Genomic DNA, 21,104 nt, shown 5'->3' with positions numbered 1-21,104 from the left:
TAGGTTCTCTGTGTCTGTAGAGGTTCAGTCTCTTATAGTCAGTAGCTGTTCTCTGCAGGTGGGAGGTTATTGTTGGTTAAGGTTAATGACTTTATTCTGAACTGAATTACTCATGTTATCTTATTGAAGACTGTAATTACTCACTTGCTGATGAGGCTGTCTGAAGCTCTGTTTATTTGTGTCTGTTTATTCTGGGCCTAGAGGGTTTCCCCATCTTCCCACTTCATTTCTTTGATTATACTCTTATATCAACTACTTTGAATGTGTATATATACATATATATATATATATATTTTTTTGGAGACGGAGTCTCTTTTACCCATGCTGGAGTGCAGTGGTGTGATCTCTGCTCACTGCAATCTCCGCCTCTTAGGTTCAGGTGATTTTCTTGCCTCAACCTCCTGAGTAGCTGGGATTACAGGCACGTACCACTACGCCCGGCTATTTTTTTGTGTTTTTAGTAGGGATGGGGTTTCACCATGTTGGTCAGGCTGGTCTCGAACTCCCGACCTTGTGATCCACCCACCTCAGCCTCCCAAAATGCTGGGATTACAGGCGTGAGCCACAGCGCTCGGCCTTGTATGTGTGTATTTAACATCAAACTTTACTCAATGCCTTCTCCTGATATCCCTGTTTGTCAGTATTTATGAAGTTGGGAATAGTGTGTGATACCTATTGATTGTTGCTTCATACCTTTTTTTTTTTTTTTTTTTTTTGAGATGGAGTCTCGCTCTGTCGCCCAGGCTGGAGTGCAGTGGCCGGATCTCAGCTCACTGCAAGCTCCGCCTCCCGGGTTTACACTATTCTCCTGCCTCAGCCTCCTGAGTAGCTGGGACTACAGGCGCCTGCCACCTCGCCTGGCTAGTTTTTTTGTATTTCTTAGTACAGACGGGGTTTCACCGGGTTAGCCAGGATGGTCTCGATCTCCTGACCTCATGATCCACCCGTCTCGGCCTCCCAAAGTGCTGGGATTACAGGCTTGAGCCACCGCGCCTGGCCTGCTTCATACATTTTGTTCCATTTTATCAGTTTCTTTTTTTTTTTTTTTTTTTTTTTTTTTTGAGACGGAGTCTCGCTCTGTCGCCCAGGCTGGAGTGCAGTGGCTGGATCTCAGCTCACTGCAAGCTCCGCCTCCCGGGTTTACGCCATTCTCCTGCCTCAGCCTCCCGAGAAGCTGGGACTACAGGCGCCCGCCACCTCGCCCGGCTAGTTTTTTGTATTTTTAGTAGAGACGGGGTTTCACTGTGTTCGCCAGGATGGTCTCGATCTCCTGACCTCGTGATCCGCCCGTCTCGGCCTCCCAAAGTGCTGGGATTACAGGCTTGAGCCACCGCGCCCGGCCTCAGTTTCTTTTTTTTCAGGTCCACAATTTTTATTTATTTTTATATTTTTTTAAGACAGAGTCTCACTTTGTAGCCTAGGCTGGAGTGCAATGTCATGATCTCGGATCACTACAACCTCCGCCTCCTGGGTTCAAGCAATTCTGCCTCAGCCTTCCAAGAAGCTGGGATTACAGGTTCACACCACTCTGTCTGGTTAATTTCTGCATTTTTAGTAGAGATGAGGTTTCTCCACGTTGGTCAGACTGGTCTCGAACTTTTGACCTTAAGCGACCACCCACCTTGACCTCCCAAAGTGCTGGGATTACAAGTGTGAGCCCCCATGCCCAACCTATGTTATGTTATGTTATGTTATTTTTATTTTGAGACAGAGTCTCGCTCTGTTGCCCAGGCTGGAGTGCACTGGCATGATCTTGGCTCACTGCAGCCTCTGCCTCCTAGGTTCAAGCAGTTCTCCTGCCTCAGCCTCTTGAGTAGCTGGGACTATAGGCACACGCCACTATGCCCAACTAATTTTTGTACTTTTTTTAGTAGAGACAGGGTTTCCCATGTTGGCCAGGCTGGTTTTGAACTTCTGGACTCAAGTGATCCACCTGCCTCGGCCTCCTAAAGTGCTGAGATTACGGGCATGAGCCACTACACCCAGTCTTATTATTTTTTTTTGTTTGTTTGTTTTTTTTTGAGATGGAGTCTCGCTCTGTCGCCCAGGCAGGAGTACAGTGGCCGGATCTCAGCTCACTGCAAGCTCCGCCTCCCGGGTTTACGCCATTCTCCTGCCTCAGCCTCCCGAGTAGCTGGGACTACAGGCGCCCGCCACCTCGCCCGGCTAGTTTTTTGTATTTTTTAGTAGAGACGGGGTTTCACCGTGTTAGCCAGGATGGTCTCGATCTCCTGACCTCGTGATCCACCCGTCTCGGCCTCCTAAAGTGCTGGGATTACAGGCTTGAGCCACCGCGCCTGGCCAACATTTAAAGCCTTATTTTTTAATTGACTAATAAAATTGTATATATTTATCATGTACAACATGTTTTGAAATATATACATTGTGGAATGGCTAAATCAAGCTGATTAACGTATTACCTCACGTACTTACCTTTTTTTGTGGTGAGAACACTTAAAATCTGTCAGCAATCTTCAAGAATATAAATATTGTTATTGACTATGGTCATCCTGATATACAGTAGACCTCTGGAATGTATTTCTCCTATTAAATGAAATTTCATAGTTTTTGACCAACATCTCCCCAACCCTTTTCCTCTCTGCCCAGCAGTTTCTTAACTTCTCTTTTTTTTTTCTTTTTTTTTTAAAAAAGAAACAGGGTCTCGCTCTCTTGCCCAGTATGGAGTGCAGTGGCATGATCATGGCTCACTTCAGCCTCAATCTCCTGGACTTGAGCAGTTCTCTTGCCTCAGCCTCCCAAGTAGCTGGGACTACAGACACACAGAACCATGTCCCTCTAATTTTAAAAATTTTTTGTAGAGATGGGGACTTGCTGTTGCCCAGGCTGGTCTGGAACCCCTGGCCTCAACTGATCCTCCTACGTGGGCCTCCCGAAGTGTTGGTATTATAGGCATGAGACATCATGCCTGGCCTTACAACTTTGTTGTTTTTTATTTATTATTATTTTTTAGACTAGTCAAGTACAGTAGTGAGAAGGTGGGAAAGAGTAGAACAAAGAGTATTATCTGTAACTGACTGTGAACAATCAATTAAAATAAGTCACTACCTTCGAACCAGCCTCAGCTTTTTAAAATTCCCCGTATGAGTGAGTATGTGGTATTTGTCTTTCTGTGCCTGGCTTATTTTACTTAACATAATGTCTCCAGGTTCATCCATGATAGGGTTTTCTTTTTTTTTTTTTGATTCGGAGTCTCACTCTATCGCCCGGGCTGGAGTGCAGTGGCCAGATCCCAGCTCACTGCAAGCTCCGCCTCCCAGGTTTACGCCATTCTCCTGCCTCAGCCTCCCGAGTAGCTGGGACTACAGGCGCCCGCCACCTCGCCCGGCTAGTTTTTTGTATTTTTTAGTAGAGACGGGGTTTCACCGTGTTAGCCAGGATGGTCTCGATCTCCTGACCTCGTGATCCACCCGTCTCGGCCTCCCAAAGTGCTGGGATTACAGGTGTGAGCCACTGCGCCCGGCCCATGATAGGCTTTTCTTAAGTGGAATAGTATTCCATTATGTGTATATACTATGTTTTCTTTATTCATTTATCCATTGATTGATTGATTCCATATCTTAGATGTGACAGTGAATGTGGGAGTACAGGTGTCTCACAGATAGTTCATTTCCTTTGGATATATTCCCGGTAGTGGCATTGCTGGATCATATGGTAGTTCTACTGTTAATTTTTTGAGGAACCTCCATACTGTTTTCCATTATGGGTGCACCAATTTACATTTCCACCAACAGCATACTAGGGGTCCTCCTCTATATTCTATGTCTTTACCAATACTTGCTATCTCTTCTTGTTTTGATAATGGCCATTCTCCTAGATGTAAGGTGATATCTCATTGTGGTTTTAACTTGCATTTCACTGATGATTAGTGATATTGAACATATTTTCATATAATTGGCCATTTGTATGTCATCTTTTAAGAAGTGTGTATTCAGATTCTTTGCCCATTTTTTAATTGGGTAAAATTTGTTTTCTCTTTTTTTTTTTTTTTTTTTTTTGAGACGGAGTCTCACTCTGTTGCCCAGGCTGGAGTGCAGTGGCCGGATCTCAGCTCACTGCAAGCTCCGCCTCCCGGGTTTACGCCATTCTCCTGCCTCAGCCTCCCAAGTAGCTGGGACTACAGGTGCCCGCCAACTCGCCTGGCTAGTTTTTTGTATTTTTTAGTAGAGATGGGGTTTCGCCGTGTTAGCTAGGTTGGTCTCGATCTCCTGACCTCGCGATCCACCCGTCTCGGCCTCCCAAAGTGCTGGGATTACAGGCTTGCGCCACCGCGCCCGGCCTTTGTTTTTTTTTGAGAAGGAGTCTCGCTCTGTTGCCCAGGCTGGAGTGCAGTGGCGCATCTCAGCTCACTGCAAGCTCTGCCCCCCGGGTTCACGCCATTCTCCTGCCTCAGCCTCCCCAGTAGCTGGGACTACAGGTGCCTGCCACCATGCCCGGCTAATTTTTTTTTTTTTTTTTTTTTTTTTTTTTTTTTTTTTTTTTTTTAGTAGAGACGGGGTTTCACCATGTTAGCCAGGATGGTCTCGATCTCCTGACCTCGTGATCTGTCCGCCTCGGCCTCCCAAAGTGCTGGGATTACAGGCATGAGCCACCATGCCTGGCCTTTTGTTTTTTTAGTGGAGTCTTGCTCTTGTTGCCCAAGCTGAAGTGCAATGGCATGATCTTGGGTCACTGCAACCTCCGCCTCCCAGGTTCAAGCAATTCTTGTGCCCCAGCCTCCTGAGTAGCTGGGATTACAGGCCTGAGCCACAATGCCTGGCTAACTTTCCTATTTTTGGTGGAGATGGGGTTTTACCATGTTGGTCAGGCTGGTCTCGAACTCCTGACCTCAGGTGATCCGCCTGCCTCGGCCCCCCAAAGTGCTGGGATTATAGGCATGAGCCACTGTGCCCAGCCAGTATTTTGTTTTTTAATTTTTTAATTTTTATTTTTTGAAATGGAGTCTCCCTCTGTCACCCAGGCTGGAGTGCAGTGGTGCAATCTCAGCTCACTGCATCCTCCACCTCCCGGGTTCAAGCAATTCTCCTGCCTCAGCCTCCCCAGTAGCGGGGATTATAGGCATGCGCCACCATGTCTGGCTAATTTTTGTATTTTTATTTTTTTTGAGACAGAGTCTTACTCTGTTGTCCAGGCTGGAATGCAGTGGCGCAATCTTGGCTCACTGTAGCCTCCATCTCTTGGGTTCAAGCGATTCTCCAGCCTTAGCCTCCTTAGGAGCCGGGATTACAGGCGCCCGCCACCACGCCCAGCTAATTTTCCTATGTTTAGTAGAGACGGGGTTTCACCATGTTGGCCAGGCTGGTCTCAAACTCCTGACCTTGAATGATCCACCCCCTTGGCCTCCCAAAGTGCTGGGATTACAGGAGTGAGCCACTGCCCAGCCAATTTTTGTGTTTTTAGTAGACTGGGTTTCGCCATGTTGGCCAGGCTGGTCTCGAACTCCTGACCTCAGGTGACCCACCTGCCTCGGCCTCCCAAAGTGCTGGGATTACAGGGGTGGGCCACTGTGCCCACCTATATTTTGTATATTTTTAAAACATTTATGTAGGGTGATTATTCTAGGGGCTAAGAATTTTCATTAACGATAGGGTCATTTAAGTAGCAGTGGGAAATGTGTTTCTCTGTAGTCCATACTTTAATGAAAAAGGATTGTTAGTGATATTAAGGCACAGGGCAGTACTTCTGTTTTTGCTTTTGAAAACTATAAAGACTCCATATGTTTTACTTTGGGAGATTTTTGGATGAGGAGGATATCTGTCCAGAGGTTCAGTCCTGTAGAGAGGATGAGATAAGGTTGGTGGTAACTCAGTAACTTACTGAGAAGAAACTTGGCAGAAAAAACTAGCATTTAGGAGCAATGCCATCTTTACCCTCTGCCCAGTGCTACCTTATTTAACCTTACTTCATTTAAAAAATATATTGTTTTCCTCACTAGGCACAACACTTTCACTGGGCGATGGCTGACCAGGTTCCAAGCCATGTGGGATCCTAAACAAGAAGACTGTGTCATAGTTGGCAGCATGGCCCATCCACGACGGGTAGAAATCTTCCATGAGACAGGAAAGAGGGTGCATTCGTTTGGCGGAGAATGCCTTGTCTCTGTGTGTTCCATCAATGCCATGCACCCAACTCGGTATATTTTGGCTGGAGGTAATTCCAGCGGGAAGATACATGTTTTTATGAATGAAAAAAGCTGCTGAGTTTTTGGTTTAAGAACATCAATTTGTTCAAATAGACCACTGTCCAACGAACCTAGTTAATTGGCGTGCTTTAGTGTGTTTACTTGGTAATGTGTTACATTTAGCAAATATTAACATTATTTTATTAATAAGACTATAAGAAGAGTAATTTTAGTAAGGGAGAAGTCTTGGAGGGTTGCTTCAGCAGGATGGGGACAGAATTTGAGGGGAGGCTCAGGTGCCTTCAGGACTTTTTAAAAATTTTTTTGAGACAGAATTTTGCTCTTGTTGCCCAGGCTGGAGTGCAATGGTGTGATCTTGGCTCACTGCAACCTCCGCCTCCCAGGTTCAAGCGATTCTCCTGCCTCAGCCTCCCAAGTAGCTGGGATTACAGGCACCTGCCACCATGCCTGTCTATTTTTTGTAGTTTTAGTAGACATGGGGTTTCATCATGTTGGCCAGGCTGGTCTCAAACTCCTGACCTCAGGTGATCTGCCTGCCTCGGCCTCCCAGAGTACTGGGATTACAGGCATGAGCCACTGCACCTGGCCATGGGCACTTTTAATCGAGACAGTATGCTGAGAAATTCTAATATTATAAATTATAAAGCTTTGACTATTAAAGTTTTTGTGATCTAATGATATGGTTTTGATTCTATAGTGATTTGTGGTTTATTTTATAGTTTGGAATGAATACTTATCTCTAGGCTCACACATTGGAAGGGGATCCGGAAAGGTAATCTAACTCAGTGATTTGAAACTTGATTTTTTTAACTGAGAACTTTTTTTGCCCCCTGCCTGTAGGTTAAATCTTATGTGAAATGCCAAGATAATTGCTGAGCAGCTTTGGTTTACCCAGGGCAGTGTCTGGGTCTGTCTGTGTTTTCCTTTCCCCTTCCTCTAGATGACTCCTGAGACACAGGCAGGACTCCCAAGCACAGGGTTTGGATCTGCCCCGGTCCCGGCATTCCAGGATAAGATTGCCTCAGACCTTTGTTTTTCAGACTGGGGGTTTTTGCTCTTCACATGAAATCAGTTAAATGACAATGACTGGTGTTGAAAAAAATGAAAAGGAAAGAATTTGTAAAGAACAGAAAACATATTTGAGTAAGTATTGTTTGGTAAAACTTAGTTACATATGCATATATATTGGTAGGTATATATGTTTATGTATATTTTGATGTAAATAAATATATATATATATTTATCACTGTAGTACCATGGGTAATGGATAAAGAAGTGAAAGCTACTGCTTAGAATGAAGAATGCCCCAGTCTTACCTGTCCCGATCTTTAAACTGTCCAAAGGAAATTCAGTGGCCTGTTAAGTGAATACCTTCATTCTTAGTCATATTTAGGTGAAATATTATGAAATACTCACCACTTTTGGTATTTTATCAAAAATGTTTTCTTTTCAGAAGTTATGGTAATTTCAATGTGTTTGTTGTTGGGAGGGGAGCTGCCAAATCAGTTATTCATATTACTGTGTGACATCTATCCAACTTTTTTCATTATTCTTCATTGCCAAATACTGAAAGACTTGTAAACAGCTTTGGCAATATGTTTGAATTCTAAGAGGAAATATTTTTGCATAATTCTATATCAGAGAAATATAGTGATATATAATTTCCTTGAAAACAAATTTCTTAAATAATTTTCTTCTCTGTAATCTAAGTGTAAAAAGGTTTAGTTTTTCAATAGGTTTAGGTGTTTATGAACAATAGTTCTCTATTTTCTAGTTGATATAAGTAGAGGAATTGACAAGTGAGATGGAAATGTTAATTTATAAAGGGAAAGTAAAGCTAGGTGAGGTTGAGTTACAATTAAACTGTTCAGGAAACATCGTAAAGGCTTTAGGCTCCCTTTTTCATTTCTACACCAATTAATCTCATGGGTTCTAGAGTGGTTCTATGGGAATTGTTTTTGTTTTTAAAGAAGCTGAAAACTACTCTCAATCAAATTAGTACCATCATTTAAGCTTTGAATACTTGGCGGTAGTGGCCTGTCCTCTTCAATAAATGTTAGCAAATTCTTGATGTTCCTCACTTTTGTGGTTTCTTTTGCCATACTAGCTTCATAAACAGTGCTATTTATATTCATTTACACGTAATAGAGTTATATCTGGAGGCAATGCAGGAAGAAAGTAGAATGAGTAGGGACTTTTTTTTTGTGATAAGCTTTCTAATGGAGTAATTGTTTAAATCTAGACAGCACATAAAAGAAAATTGTCCCCCTTGGGACATTCTTACACTGTAATCTGTAGTGAAAGGTACTTCTCCCACAGACTTGCCTGCAGCTGGCTTCTGTAATTATGTGTGTATTATTGCTTCCTTCAGGATAAGCCTTTTCTGTAAGTTTGGCCTTTATAGTATCTCTTAAGCTCTGAATTCCACTTTTTATTCTTTTTTTTTTAAACATACCCAGCCTTTTGTTATGTAACTTTTAAGTAAGGAGCAGACAATTCTCATTTTCGGTTGTCAGAGACTTGGTCAGACTAGGAGAGACCACAAATGATTAGGAATTAATAGAATCTGAGTTGCTTAAGTCCTATTTTAAGTATTCTGGCCTTTGAGCTTCCTTTTCACCAAGATGATTTTAGAAAGGGAGTTCTCTAGGAAAGGAGGGATCCTTAGGGCTGTGGATACAAGGATTTACATCCTTTCAGCCATTGTACAGTAAATGGGGTAGAGTGGGGGAGAAGACACACATGCCTTCTGTATCAAACTAAGAAGAGGAAATATATGCCCTCTAACTTCAGATTCCGAAAACTTCCATGTCCTATTGGGTTGTCCTTTCTGAGTTAGTACATTTCCCCCTGCTTTTTAGTAAGGTGTTGATGGCTAGAAATACCAAGACAGCAGATTGTATTTTGACTCATTTGGCTGTAAATATTTGGATTTTCAAATGAAAAAGTGGAATTTATGAGGAAGATAACATTTAGTACAATTACACAGCTGAAGAACAAAACATTTTATGATACATTTTCCCCAAAATGGAAGCTGGGCAAGAGGAAATTTATTAAAAGTGTGCTTTGCTTGTTTTATTCCATTCCATCAGCAGGCTGTAGGGGTCTGAAGAGTGAAGCCTGTTCATGAGCTAAAACCAAGTGTGTTCAGGTGCAGAGGAGCTAGATTGTGCTAGAGGAATCCAAAGCAGAGGGAATAGGGACTAGAGTCCTACCAGGGTGTGTGCACAGGCTGTTCTTGATAAGCCGTCAGCAGAAGGGAGGCTGCTGTGAATCAGCAGGGCCATGGGAAGCCACCCAGGTCCAGTGTTTCTTGTGCTTTTTTACTCTTTGGATCACTTCAAGCAAAATCTTATGTCATGAAAACATACAAAAAATTCCACTGGGGATAGGGTGCTGGATAGCATTTTATAGATAATGTGGGTACCTCTGAAATTTGGAGGTAACATAGCCCGATTGGTGTTTAGGAAGATGATCTGGAAACAGAAATGGGAGAGTGGAGGGTAGGCAGAATTGAGAAGACAAAGATTAGGTAAGAAGCTAGCACAGTGGACCAAGCCCCCAGAGTCACCTCTTATCCTCATGGAATTTGGAAGACCATTTTCCAATTCTGTAGCCACAGAGTGATGGTTACATAATCAGATAAGATAATGCTATAGGGATGTATTTTGTAAATATGTGGTGGTGGTATCATTGTAGTTCCTTCTTAGAAAGTATTTTCTGTGCTCCCACTTACTCCAGGCTTGAATAAGAACACCAGACCAGAAGCTGGACCATCTGGGTTCTAGTTTGGGCTCTACCACTATATAATTTTGGGAAAATCACTTAGCCTTCTTGGTTTTCCTCATCAGAAAAATGATGTCCAATTCACTTTAAAATTATTACATTTTATAGCTTCTCAGTTTCTCTTTTTTTTTTGAGATAGTCTTGCTCTGTCACTCAGGCTGGAGTGTAGTGGTACGATCTCAGCTCACTGCAACCTCCGCCTCCCGGATTCAAGCGATTCTGTCCTGCCTCAGCCTTCTGAATAGCTGGGATTACAGGCATGCGCTGCCATGCTCGGCTAATTTTCGTATTTTTAGTAGAGACGGGGGTTTCACCATGTTGGTCAGGCTGGTCTTGAACTCCTAACCTTGTGATCTGCCCAACTCGGCCTCCCAAAGTGCTGGGATTATAGGCGTGAGCCACTGTGCCTGGCCACTTCTCAGTTTCTAACAGTATGTATTTGGGGGTATGGGACAAGGATAATAGGTGGATACAAGCAAAATGATTATTTTATATGATCCAAGTGAATAGTAGTCAGCTGTGTAAATCCCACCGGTATTCTTTTATCTATGTGTAACTTTAAGGGAGGAAAATAAGACAGGCTGTTATTAAAGAAAGAGCCCACTCTTCCATGATATTTAAATATTTATTTAAGTTTAAAAATAATCTTCATGGCACCAATGATTTTATGCTAACTACATACTGCATATGTAGAAAAAAGTACATTGCTTTGAAGGAAAATGTAACTTAAGAGTTTTTGGCACACGGAAGGTTAACAACTATGTATTTTTAAATGAAACTAAGAAATTCACATTTGCAGGTAGTTTACCCTCTACTGCTTAAAGATGCAGTACGCTATTCTTTATTAAGAGTTTTATTTCTTCTGATAGATAAAGCTATGAAAATCAGTGCTTTTTCTACAATGATAAAATAATTTTGAGAGAAAATGAGAGACATGTTAGAACACAGTATAACCAGGTTAAAAACTTGAACAATTTTTAATGGTGGAGATATACCAAAAAAGACTAATCACCAAAAGAGGTTTATTATTCAAGCACTATTTGAAAAGCAAACTGAAGGAAACTTTTCTATCCATATTTTCTGGGATGAGCCCTGGAAAAAAACCCTAAAGTTTCTGTTTAGAGAGCAAACTTTAGCTGTTAGAAATGGCATAGACTACTGTACTGTTAGAACTCTAGACACAAGGAACATACTAGGATATGGAATACTGCATCTGTCTCTAATGTGAATATGAAAGGTCGGAGTTGAGGCTATCACTCACTGCATAGAAACACCAGATTCTACAAACTGAGGTAGGAGCACTACACTAAAAGGTAATCTTCTATGTTGCATAAGACAGTAGATATCCAGGTTGACACCAGCCCCCTGTCTCCTGACAGCCTTTTCATCTCTGGGTCTACTTTTCACGTTAGTCCTGTGCTAAATAAAGCCTTTGCTATGTAGATGACAAGTGGCAGTGGCTAGTTGGTTTTAACTGACCCCTAATCTCTACTAGGATCTCTTTCGGTTTGTATTGTCACTCGATAAATAGATGTTTATAATTCTGCCTAAATTGTTGCTGGTATGAAAATGGTCAGAGAGGCCCTCTTCCCTTCTTAGATTCCAGCTGTGTTTTAGCATTCCAGTATTTGATCTTGCCCACTTGGCATCAGACATCTTTTTGCTGCTGGTTAGTTGTTCAAGCACCCTTTAAACAAGCAACCCTGGTGCCTCCACTGGGAAGAGGTCTCAGATCTTTAATGCATGTCAGGCATGGAAACAGAGCTGACTGACCCTCTTCTGCTAACATACTGGTAAGGATCGGTTTTACTGTCTAGATCAGGATTGGCATATTATGGCCTGTAGGCCAAATTCAGCTCACTGTTTTCATAAAGTTTTATTGGAACACAGCCATGTTCCTTCATTTACAAATTATGGCTGTTTTTGTGCTGTGATGGCAGAATTGAGTGGTTGTGACAGAGCAAGGCGTGCTAAGCCAAAATATTTCCTGTGTAGCACTTTACAGAAGTTTGTTGACCTCTGGTCCAGATGAAAGGATGTCTTTAAAATTATGCAAATCTCTCCCTAAGAGCCCCAGTTATTCCACAGTTGTCGTATTCTAAACATGGACATGGTTCTACCATCTCAGGGGACAAAATAGGGGGGGTCAAATCTACAAGTGACTCATTCTGTTCTGCGTTTGGGGCTGTCTGATTAGGGAATCAGCAGCTGCTCTACTTTTGTGTGGGTCCAGGAATATGTCCATTGACCATCCTTAAATAAGCCCTCAAGCCCCAGATGACTTAGAAATCTCTCCCTGAGATGAAAACAGGATCTTGTGTGTGATTGGTTTTAGAGTTGAAGAGCTTGGGCCTAGGACCCCACACTCACCCTTCATGTGCCTGTGCTTCTGTGTGCTTCCAGGACTTCCCTCTGCAAGGATGGTGATGCTTTCCTAGAACTTATGCAGAGGATGACCCTAAGGGGCAGCATTTCTACATCTAAGTGTTGGTCTCTGCCACGGTCACCTTCTGTGTTTTGTAGGCATCTCTTAGAAATCCTATTTTAAAAGATTGTTTTCCTGGTCCCTTCTAAGGCTGTTGATCTTGGAATTCTATTTTCTGAAGCTTTTCATTCTCAGGATCGGTTTCTTTCTTGCATCATTTAGTTCATCAGGCTCTATTTTCTTAATCCATAAAGTAAAAACAAAATATGAATTGTTAAGAAAATAACATTTTGTTGTTAAAATATAAATTGAAATAGTCTTTGGGTTGGGGGGTGTATATAAAATAAGCACTGCTCTCCAAATCTCAACAGTCTCTCAGGTAACTTAACTCTGCTTTCTCTTAACCATACTTTGTCTAACATTTCTGACAGAACTCTCTGGCACCACTGAATTCATTTAACGCCCCTGGAGCACTATAAAAGTCTTGAGGTTCTTCAGAAAAAAAAAATCACGTTAAGTCTAGTTTCATTATACAAAACTATGGTGATGCCCACTAGGCTCTAGACTAAGGGGACAGACTTACCCCACCCCTGCTGCTGCTGCTGCTGTAGCGGTGGTCCCTTCAGATGCCCACTCTGCTCAGATTTGAAAAAACAAAAGGAAAAGAAAATCCAACTCAGACCATCGTAAGAAGCAACTTTCCATTTAATCATTCTACATGGATGTTTACTTTTTTAAAAGTTCTGTCTGGCAAAAAAAACTAAACAGTCCCCATTGTCCAGATCCCTGGCCTGCCCTGCTGAGGCTGCAGTGACGAATCTACTGGAACCCAGTGGCACCAGCAGGAAAGCTCCTGCAGAATACAGAGGACAGCAGCTCTCTAGTCTTCAACTAGTGTCCCCTCTGCTAGGTGACACTACTGCAATAATCAGTAATAGTAAAATAAATTATTTTTATTTGATACTTCAAAATAATACACATCTATGAAAAATCAAAATTCATAAACCAAAAATTATCCTGCAAATTGGAAAGATGAGAAACAGAGTTGCTGAGCCTTTCTTGAAATAACTTCTGAAGAAAATTAGTTTTCCCAGTTTGTTTAGACAGGGCGTGAGCCTATCCCTTTCTTCTTCTGGGAAACACCCTCCTAGGCTGCAGTGGACTTTGAGTCATGAGAGGAGGACTTGGTATATGTGCCGATGGTTCCGCGATGGGTCCCATTGCTGGGAATGGGTAGCTGGGCTCCTTGGTCCACCTGGCTAGTTTTTGGGAGGAGTCATGCCTTCTCAGGTGTCAATGAGCAGGCTCACCACTGAGCGGATTTTGCAGGCAAACCATCGTCTGAGGGGACAAAAGTATTGATAGTGGAATTGTTCAAACTCGGGGGTCTGGCGGATATCGCGGAAAAAGGCAATGTCAAGGTCAGACTCGGTAAGGATGATCAGGAGGAGGAGCAAAACAAAGAGGAGTCCCATGGTCACAAGGAGCAAACGGAGGACACTTAGAACAAACTTATTCACCTGTTCCTCCTCGGGCCCGCTGTGCCCCTGACACAGGGCCCTCAGCTCTCCCCCAAGGGCCTCCACCTCTGTAGCAGTTGGGGTGCTGGCTTCAGATTCCTTCTCCTCCTCAATGCTGCAGGTGGCTCCATTGATCTGCCGGGAAAGCAACATCAGCTCCAGGCTGTGCTCAGCCACAGGGGTGGGCAGCACGCTGTCTGCAGGGCTGTAGGCCTCGTCTGCAATCACAGCTACTCGCTCATTGCTATCTGTCCGGCTGCTTCTCACGTGAGGCAGGAAGGTGTCCCCATGGGAAGAGGAACGCACTGGCGTGGAATGGGCACTGTCCCGTAGGGACTCTAGGCCTAGAAAGGCAAAAGGAACATGACTAGGCTGTGTCCCAGTGCACCCTTTACTCTCCAGTGGCACCCACTGTGTTTTATTGGGTACCATTCTGCACATCCACATGACCAGCAGCAGTAGCCGCTGCACTCTATTTCGATATATCAAGAAGATGACAGCCTGGGCGTGATGGCTCATGCCTGTAATCTCAGCACTTTGGGAGGCCAAGGTGGGTGGACTGCTTGAGATCAGGAGTTCCAGACCAGCCTGGCCAACGTGGTGAAACCCCATCTCAAGTAAAAATACAAAATTAGTCAGGTATGGTGGCACATGCCTGTAATCCCAGCTACTTGGGAGGCTGAGGCAGGAGAATCGCTTGAACCTGGGAGGCGGAGGTTGCAGTGAGCTGAGATTGCACCATTACACTCCATCCTTGGCAACAGAGTGAGAGAGACTCCATGTTAAAAAAAAAAAAAAAAAAAAAGCTGGGCACCGTGGCTCATGCCTGTAATCCCAGCACTTTAGGAGGCCGAGGCAGGCGGATCACGAGGTAAGGAGTTCGAGACCAGCCTGACCAACATGGTGAAACCCTGTCTCTACCAAAAATACAACAATTTATATTTGTGTGGTGGCGGGTGCCTGTAATTCCAGCTACTCGGGAGGCTGAGGCAGAAGAACTTCTTGAACTTGGGAGGCAGAGGTTGCAGTGAGCAGAGATCGTGCCACTGCACTCCAGCCTGGGCGACAGAGCAAGATTCTGCCTTGGGGCGGGGAGGAAGCCAGGTGTGGTAGTGCATGCCTGTTGTTCCAGTTACTTTGTAGGTGGGTGGGTTGCTTGAGCCTGGGAGGTCAAAGCTGCAGTGAACCAAGATCACACCACTGCATTCCAGCCTAAGCAACAGAGCAAGACTGTCTCATATATATATATAATATAAAATATATATCGTATATGTGATATATACGATATATATAAAATACATATACGATATGTATGAAGCAAGAGGAGCCACAGAAATCACAGTGGCCATTTTAGAAAAGTATTTCTTTGCTTTTTGCTTATGGCTTTGGCCTAATTTGTGTGTGCGTGTGTGTTTTTTTTGAGACGGAGTCTTACTCTGTCCAGGTTGGAATGCAGTGGTGCAATCTTGGCTCACTACAGCCTCTGCCTCCTGGGTTCAAGCGATTCTTCTCATGTCTCAGCCTTCTGAGTGGCTGGGATTACAGGTGTCTGCCACCACGCGTGTCTATAATTTTTTGTATTTTGAGTAGAGATGGGGTTTGCCATTTTGGCCATGCTGGTCTAGAACTCCTGGCCTCCAAAAGTGCTAGGATTATAGGCGTGAGCCACCACACCCAGCCCCTAATTTCTTAAAGATTCTGCCTTCCTTGCCTTTGGTGTCCTGGGCCTGGTTTTTACCCCAATTTGAAAGAATCTGAATTCCAAACTACCCGATGCAGAGCTGGGACCACGGTTTGAGTCTCAAGTCTGCCTATTGGTTGGAGGGCTTTAAGAGGCAGGAATGGGCCAGACGCGATGGCTCCCATCTGTAATCCCAGCACTTTGGGAGGCCAAGGCGGGTGGATCACTTGAGCCGAAGGGTTCAAGACGAAGCTGGGCAACATAGCGAGACACTGTAACTATAAACTTTTTAATAAAAGAGAGGTAGGAATGGGGAGAAGGAGAATGTCTTGCCTAACTGGGTTCCATCAAATACTGAGTATCCTTGTAAAAATCCAGCATACAGCATCTTGAGCTCCAAGGTCAAAATTTTTGGATTTCTGCAGCTGCTGGCAGTCTCTTCAGCCTCCGTTCTAGCTGTTCTGACCTTGTGGAATGATGGGGTAGAAACTCTCTCTGCTCTTCTTGAGGGGGCGTGGGAGCAGTCCCTGGCCAGCTCCCTCTCTTTTCCCCTGAGGAGCTGGGTCTAGGATAGGCTGAAAAGTTCCCCTATCTTTAGGCACTTCAGAGCACAAAACGGTTTCTGAGAAGATCTTGTTGGGTCACAGGGGTGGGTGGGTGGATTTCTCTTACATTTGGTAGGAGAAGGGGTATTCTATCCCCTAAAACTACCCATTATCTCTTCTCTCTTTCCAAGGTTCTCACAGGACTCAAGCCCTGGCAGGGAAAACTAGCTGGTTACATCCTCAACTGAACAGCAGCTACCCAGGCCAGAGGCTTTGGGCATACAGTGAGTGAGTGTGGCCCACATCACAGTGCTCCCAAGGACGTGGCTTCTTGTTTTAGGCTCAACGTCTACATTTTCCACTCCTGGCCATCTTGGTGGTGCTGGTGTGGTTCTCTCTGCCTTTGTGACCTATGACAAGAAAAGCCAGTCCCTTTCTGTTGCCCTGAAATAGTCCCTGACAATCCCAGACTGAACCAGATTCCCAGCTCAGTAAAGGTTTTACCTAAGTCAGGCTGATTAGGGAGTTTTTTGGTTCAGGGCTAGCTCCAGACACCCAAAGCTGTCTTTTTTCCCGTTCTCCCAGGACACAAAGCAGTCCAAAGGTCTCTCTTAAAAAGGTGTTAGTAACCTTTCAGAAGCCGTGTGTCCATCTCCCTTGGCTCCCTCATGGCTCGACCATTTGCATCCAGGCAGCCTGCCTGACCAGCCTGGTGGAGCCTATCTTGGCACAGGCACAGTTAAGGATTCTCCAGAGGAATAAGCCCTGGAATCTGGGCTATGAATGAGTAGGACAAGGGAGAGAGGGGGTGGGGGCAAAGGCAGGGCACCTGCCATCCCGTTACCCTCCCCATTGCCTCACAGCTCATACATTTGCCACAGCTCTCAATCTCTGCTTTCAGAAGCTCCTCATAGTCCTGGCTGTAATTTTGTCCCTGTGCTAAAATCTTAAATTTGTATAATGCTTTCAACTTTTTAAAGCACTTTCATTTTATCTTTCAGTAACTCCACAAGGTAGTGTGGGGCAAGGGGTTACCTGAAGTCATGTGGTTGGTGGTTAATGGCAAAACCAAGGATAGAATCCAAGGCACTTTCTACTTCATGATCCTGCTGATCATATCCATTAAGTCCTCACGTCAACAGGCTCCTGGAAACCATGACTTTAAGCCAAATGATGTTACAGCAGGTCCTCCAATGTTTTCTTCAGCATCATTTTGTTATAATTTTGAAAAAGTTTTTTAGTTTTTTGAGACAAGTCTTACTCCATTGTCTAGACTGGAGTGTAGTGGTGCAATCACAGCTCACTGCAGCCTCGACCTCCCAGGCTCAGGTGATCCTCCCACTTCAGCATCCTGAGTAGCTGGGACTACAGGCATGTGCCACCATGCCTAGCTAATTTTTGTATTTTTTGTAGAGACAGGTTTTTGTGCTGGGATTACAGATGTGAGCTACCATGCCCAGCCCCATTTTGTTATAATGTTGATAAGGAAAACAAAAGTTTCATTGTACATCATTTTGCTTAAAGTTGCAGTTTCTAAGACCCTATCAACAATGTTAAGTGATGACTTAACTGTAGTCTGATTCCATGGAATAGAACTATGGGCCAAGACAGATTAAATCAACAGCCAGCATCTACCTTAGATTTAGGTCTTAATTGCCCAAGAAACTTTTGAAATAACCTGAAATTAAGAGCCTCTGTCCCTTGTTCTAGAGCTCTTGCTGTTCCTTTGACCTCTCTCTTACCCAGTATTCCTCCCTGATGTCCCCATTTGCACATGCAGCTTGAGGAATAGTGCCTTGGAACAGGTTATGGGTCACTGATAAGGCAGAAACCTTAAGGCTCTGGTTGCAGCATATTGCTGGCTTGGCTCATTTCCCAGGCAGTCCTCTGCCCCCCTTTTCCTGGAACCTCGGCCCCATTGCACAGGGCACCTGCCACCCTTTCAAAGGCCTGCCCCTTCACGAGGACAGCTCTGACTGCAAGATCTTTCAAAGTAGAAAAGCTTAGCTTAACCTACGATTACGCGCCCTCAGCTTATGGGGAAGGAGAGAGGCGAATGCTGTGACATCAGAAGAGAAAAAGTCAGCCACATCATCCTGGGAGCTATTGGTGTTCTCATTAAACAAGGTAATGGATAGATAGGCATTTCTTTTTCTTTTTTTTGAGATGGAATCTCATTCCATCGTCCAGGCTGGAGTGCAATGGCGCAATCTCCGCTCACTGCAGCCTTCACCTCCTGGGTTCAAGCGATTCTCCCATCTCAGCCCCGCGAGTATCTGGGATTACAGGAACCTGCCACCACGCCCGGCTAATTTTTGTATTTTTAGTAGAGACGGGGTTTCACCACATTGGCCAGGCTGGTCTCATCTCCTGACCTCAAGTGATCTGCCCACCTCGGCCTCCCAAAGTGCTGGGATTACAGGCATGAGCCACTGCATCCAATTAGATATGCATTTCTAGTAGAAATGTCTGACAAATATAGTTGCTCAGTAAATATCAGTCGGTCTCCTCCCTCAATAGAAGATCTCACCTGTAAGGTGACCCTCCCACATCAGGTTAGTCCTATATTAGAAACTGTTTTCACTGCTGTAAAAGCCACCACCTGTCCTGCCATTTCATCGAACCTGTGATTTTGGGATAGATGGGATGGGTGCTGTGGGAAGGATCTGTGCTAAGCGGCACAGCAAAGCAGGAGAGTCTTTTTTACCTTGGAAGTGCTCCAGCTGATTCCCTTGCCCGGGGGTCACAGCAGTCAGGACCCTGCCCTGGAGTCGGGGCCCCATCCTCAGGATACGCACACTTAGGGGCCGAAAGCAGTGATTAGTCAGCCGGAGCTGGACTCGGACTCTGGTGTGAATCTTAATCAGACTCTTCCCCATGGCGGCCCAGGAAGGCAAATACTTCTTCAGTGGAAACCAGCTGATCACTTCAGAGAAACCAGCCAGGCAGGGAAAGATACAGAGAGGGAAAGACGGAACGCCAACTAGGAACAAAGGATTTCAGCAGATCCCACACCATAGCAGCCCCTTAGCAGTGCCTCGCGTGCTGCAGGAAGAAGTTCACCTCCCCAGGCTTCAGATCAGGCTGAACTGCAGGGAAGGAGCAGCACTGAGAGGCCACCGTTATCAGGGGACTGGATTTAGTCAGAAGCACTTACAGCCATAAAAAGTAATGCTTCCTTGGCCTGTAGCTCTTTCCCTGAGGCCTGCATAAGGGCTCCAAGCTCTCAGAGGGCCAGGGACAGAGGGGGCAGAGAACAATCCCAGAGGGTAAGGGGAATCAAGACTGTCCCAGAAAATCCAGGATGTAAAGTTACAACGCCATTGGGCTTTATCCAGGCCATATATAATCCAGGCCTGCCCTGGTGCCAGCTAAGTTGCATGGTCAGCGCTACCTTTGGGGCCGGGTGGCTCTGAAGTGGGAGGAGGTGGTCTCTGTGATACTAAGTGGGCCAAATGGACTACAGAAGAGACATGGTGGAGCATGAACCAATTTCAAATGCCCATAAATTCCTTGGGGTTTTTGTTGGTTGTGCCCTTCTTCTGAGGCCCTCATCGCATCCCTTGCAGCCCCTTCCTCCCTAGTTGGGGTGGGCAGTTAGGGTCAGCTGTGCTTGTCAGGACCGTTAAAGGCAAGCCCTCTTGAAAGATGTTGCACCTGAACTCTTGCCTCCTAGAAACTAATCCATTCTTCCACAGGCTTGGTAACCCCTGTACTGATAAAGCCATTTAATTGCTACAATCTTTTTTTTTTTTTTTTGAGACGGAGTCTCACTCTGTCGCCCAGGCTGGAGTGCAGTGGCTGGATCTCAGCTCACTGCAAGCCCCGCCTCCCGGGTTCACGCCATTCTCCTGCCTCAGCCTCCCGAGTAGCTGGGACTACAGGCGCCCGCCACCTCGCCCGGCTAGGTTTTGTATTTTTTTAGTAGAGACGGGGTTTCACCATTTTGGCCAGGATGGTCTCGATCTCCTGACCTCGTGATCCGCCCGTCTCGGCCTCCCAAAGTGCTGGGATTACAGGCTTGAGCCACCGCGCCCGGCCGCTACAATCTTTTCTTTATTTCCACATCCAAACCCGATGTCATCTCCCTCTCCTCACTCTGAGCGTGTGAGGTTCATTCGGGCCAGGTCAGTTTTACTTGCCCTGTCCTGCATCTAATGGGTCCTGGGCTGGGGGCCATGACCAGGGCCACAGGCTGTGTTTGTCCACTGGCAGCCTTGGGCATAGGGTGTGAGAAGCACCTGGAAGTCTGCTAAGCTATAACCTACCAAGTGTGCCATTCTATGAGGCTGGTTTTGAGGAAGTGCCCCAGCCCTAGAGAGCCTATACTCCTCAGCAGCCTCTCCCCACTGTACCTCTCCTTGCATTTGACAACAAGGGGCAATAGTTTGGACAAGGAACCTGCTGCTGCAATGGGAGAAGAGAGGCTCTGGGAGGAGGAGGAGGCTGGAGGTAAAGCCAGAGCTGAATGGGGAACTTAGGCAGCCTCAGCATGTCTCAGGATCACAAGGACTGTTTTCCCCGCCTCTTGAGTTGTTCTACTAACCCTACTTGGCAGCAACTCTCAATGAGTTTTGTCTACACAGAGAGCCTCAGCCCTCCCTCTTTTGGGAATGCTGGTTTCCTGGACATTCTTCCCCATTCTGGGAAGTCGGCTTGCACAAGGCTCCTCTCCTGTTTTACATCCTGCATGGTGCTGGCTTCCCTAGGGTGAGCCTTCTGTTCGGGAGGACAGCTGTCCCAGCTCTCTGTGGAAGACTTGGGATGGACTGTCTAGCTTCAGCCTCAGGAGGGATGGAAAGAAAGGCCACAGAGGGGAGAAAGTTATGTTTCCTCAAAGAGAAGTTCATTCTACTTCCTGAGATGTACACCCCAAAAGAGGGACAGTGAGAGCCAAGCTCAGTTCTCCGGGTCAGCCTAAGATGGGAGGAAACACCAGGAGGCTGTGTCTGATGATGGTCATGTATCCATAATTTTATTCTTTGCA

General features: G+C 45.2%; 2 protein-coding genes across 7 annotated transcripts in view; one reads left to right on the top strand and one right to left on the bottom strand.

Moving 5' to 3' along the window:
• Positions 1-8,236, top strand: part of WDR76 (WD repeat domain 76) — a 48,002-nt gene extending 39,766 nt beyond the window's left edge. For 4 of the 5 annotated variants that reach the window (XM_033190302.1, XM_033190300.1, XM_033190304.1 and 1 more), the window contains exon 14: positions 5,954-8,236. In XM_033190302.1, coding sequence (XP_033046193.1) covers positions 5,954-6,218 — 265 coding nt within the window. In that variant the 3' untranslated portion in view covers positions 6,219-8,236. The remainder of the gene's footprint in view (positions 1-5,953) is intronic. The other variant, XM_033190301.1, reaches the window with a different exon arrangement.
• A 2,321-nt stretch (positions 8,237-10,557) lies between these two features.
• The window catches only part of FRMD5 (FERM domain containing 5), a 345,313-nt gene continuing 334,766 nt past the window's right edge, over positions 10,558-21,104 (bottom strand). The window contains exons 14-15 of one of the 2 annotated variants that reach the window (XM_033190299.1): positions 13,892-14,235; positions 10,558-13,712 (exon numbers count right to left, since the gene is read on the bottom strand). In XM_033190299.1, the coding sequence (XP_033046190.1) occupies positions 13,665-13,712; positions 13,892-14,235 (392 nt within the window). In that variant the 3' untranslated portion in view covers positions 10,558-13,664. Of the gene's footprint in view, positions 14,236-21,104 lie in introns of both variants that reach the window. The other variant, XM_033190298.1, reaches the window with a different exon arrangement.

This window comes from Trachypithecus francoisi, unplaced genomic scaffold, assembly GCF_009764315.1.
Source record: "Trachypithecus francoisi isolate TF-2019V2 unplaced genomic scaffold, Tfra_2.0 Lachesis_group3, whole genome shotgun sequence".
Classification (NCBI taxonomy): Eukaryota; Metazoa; Chordata; class Mammalia; order Primates; family Cercopithecidae; genus Trachypithecus; species Trachypithecus francoisi.
The sequence above is the reverse complement of the archived record's forward strand: the minus strand, read 5'-3'. Positions and strand labels throughout refer to the sequence as shown.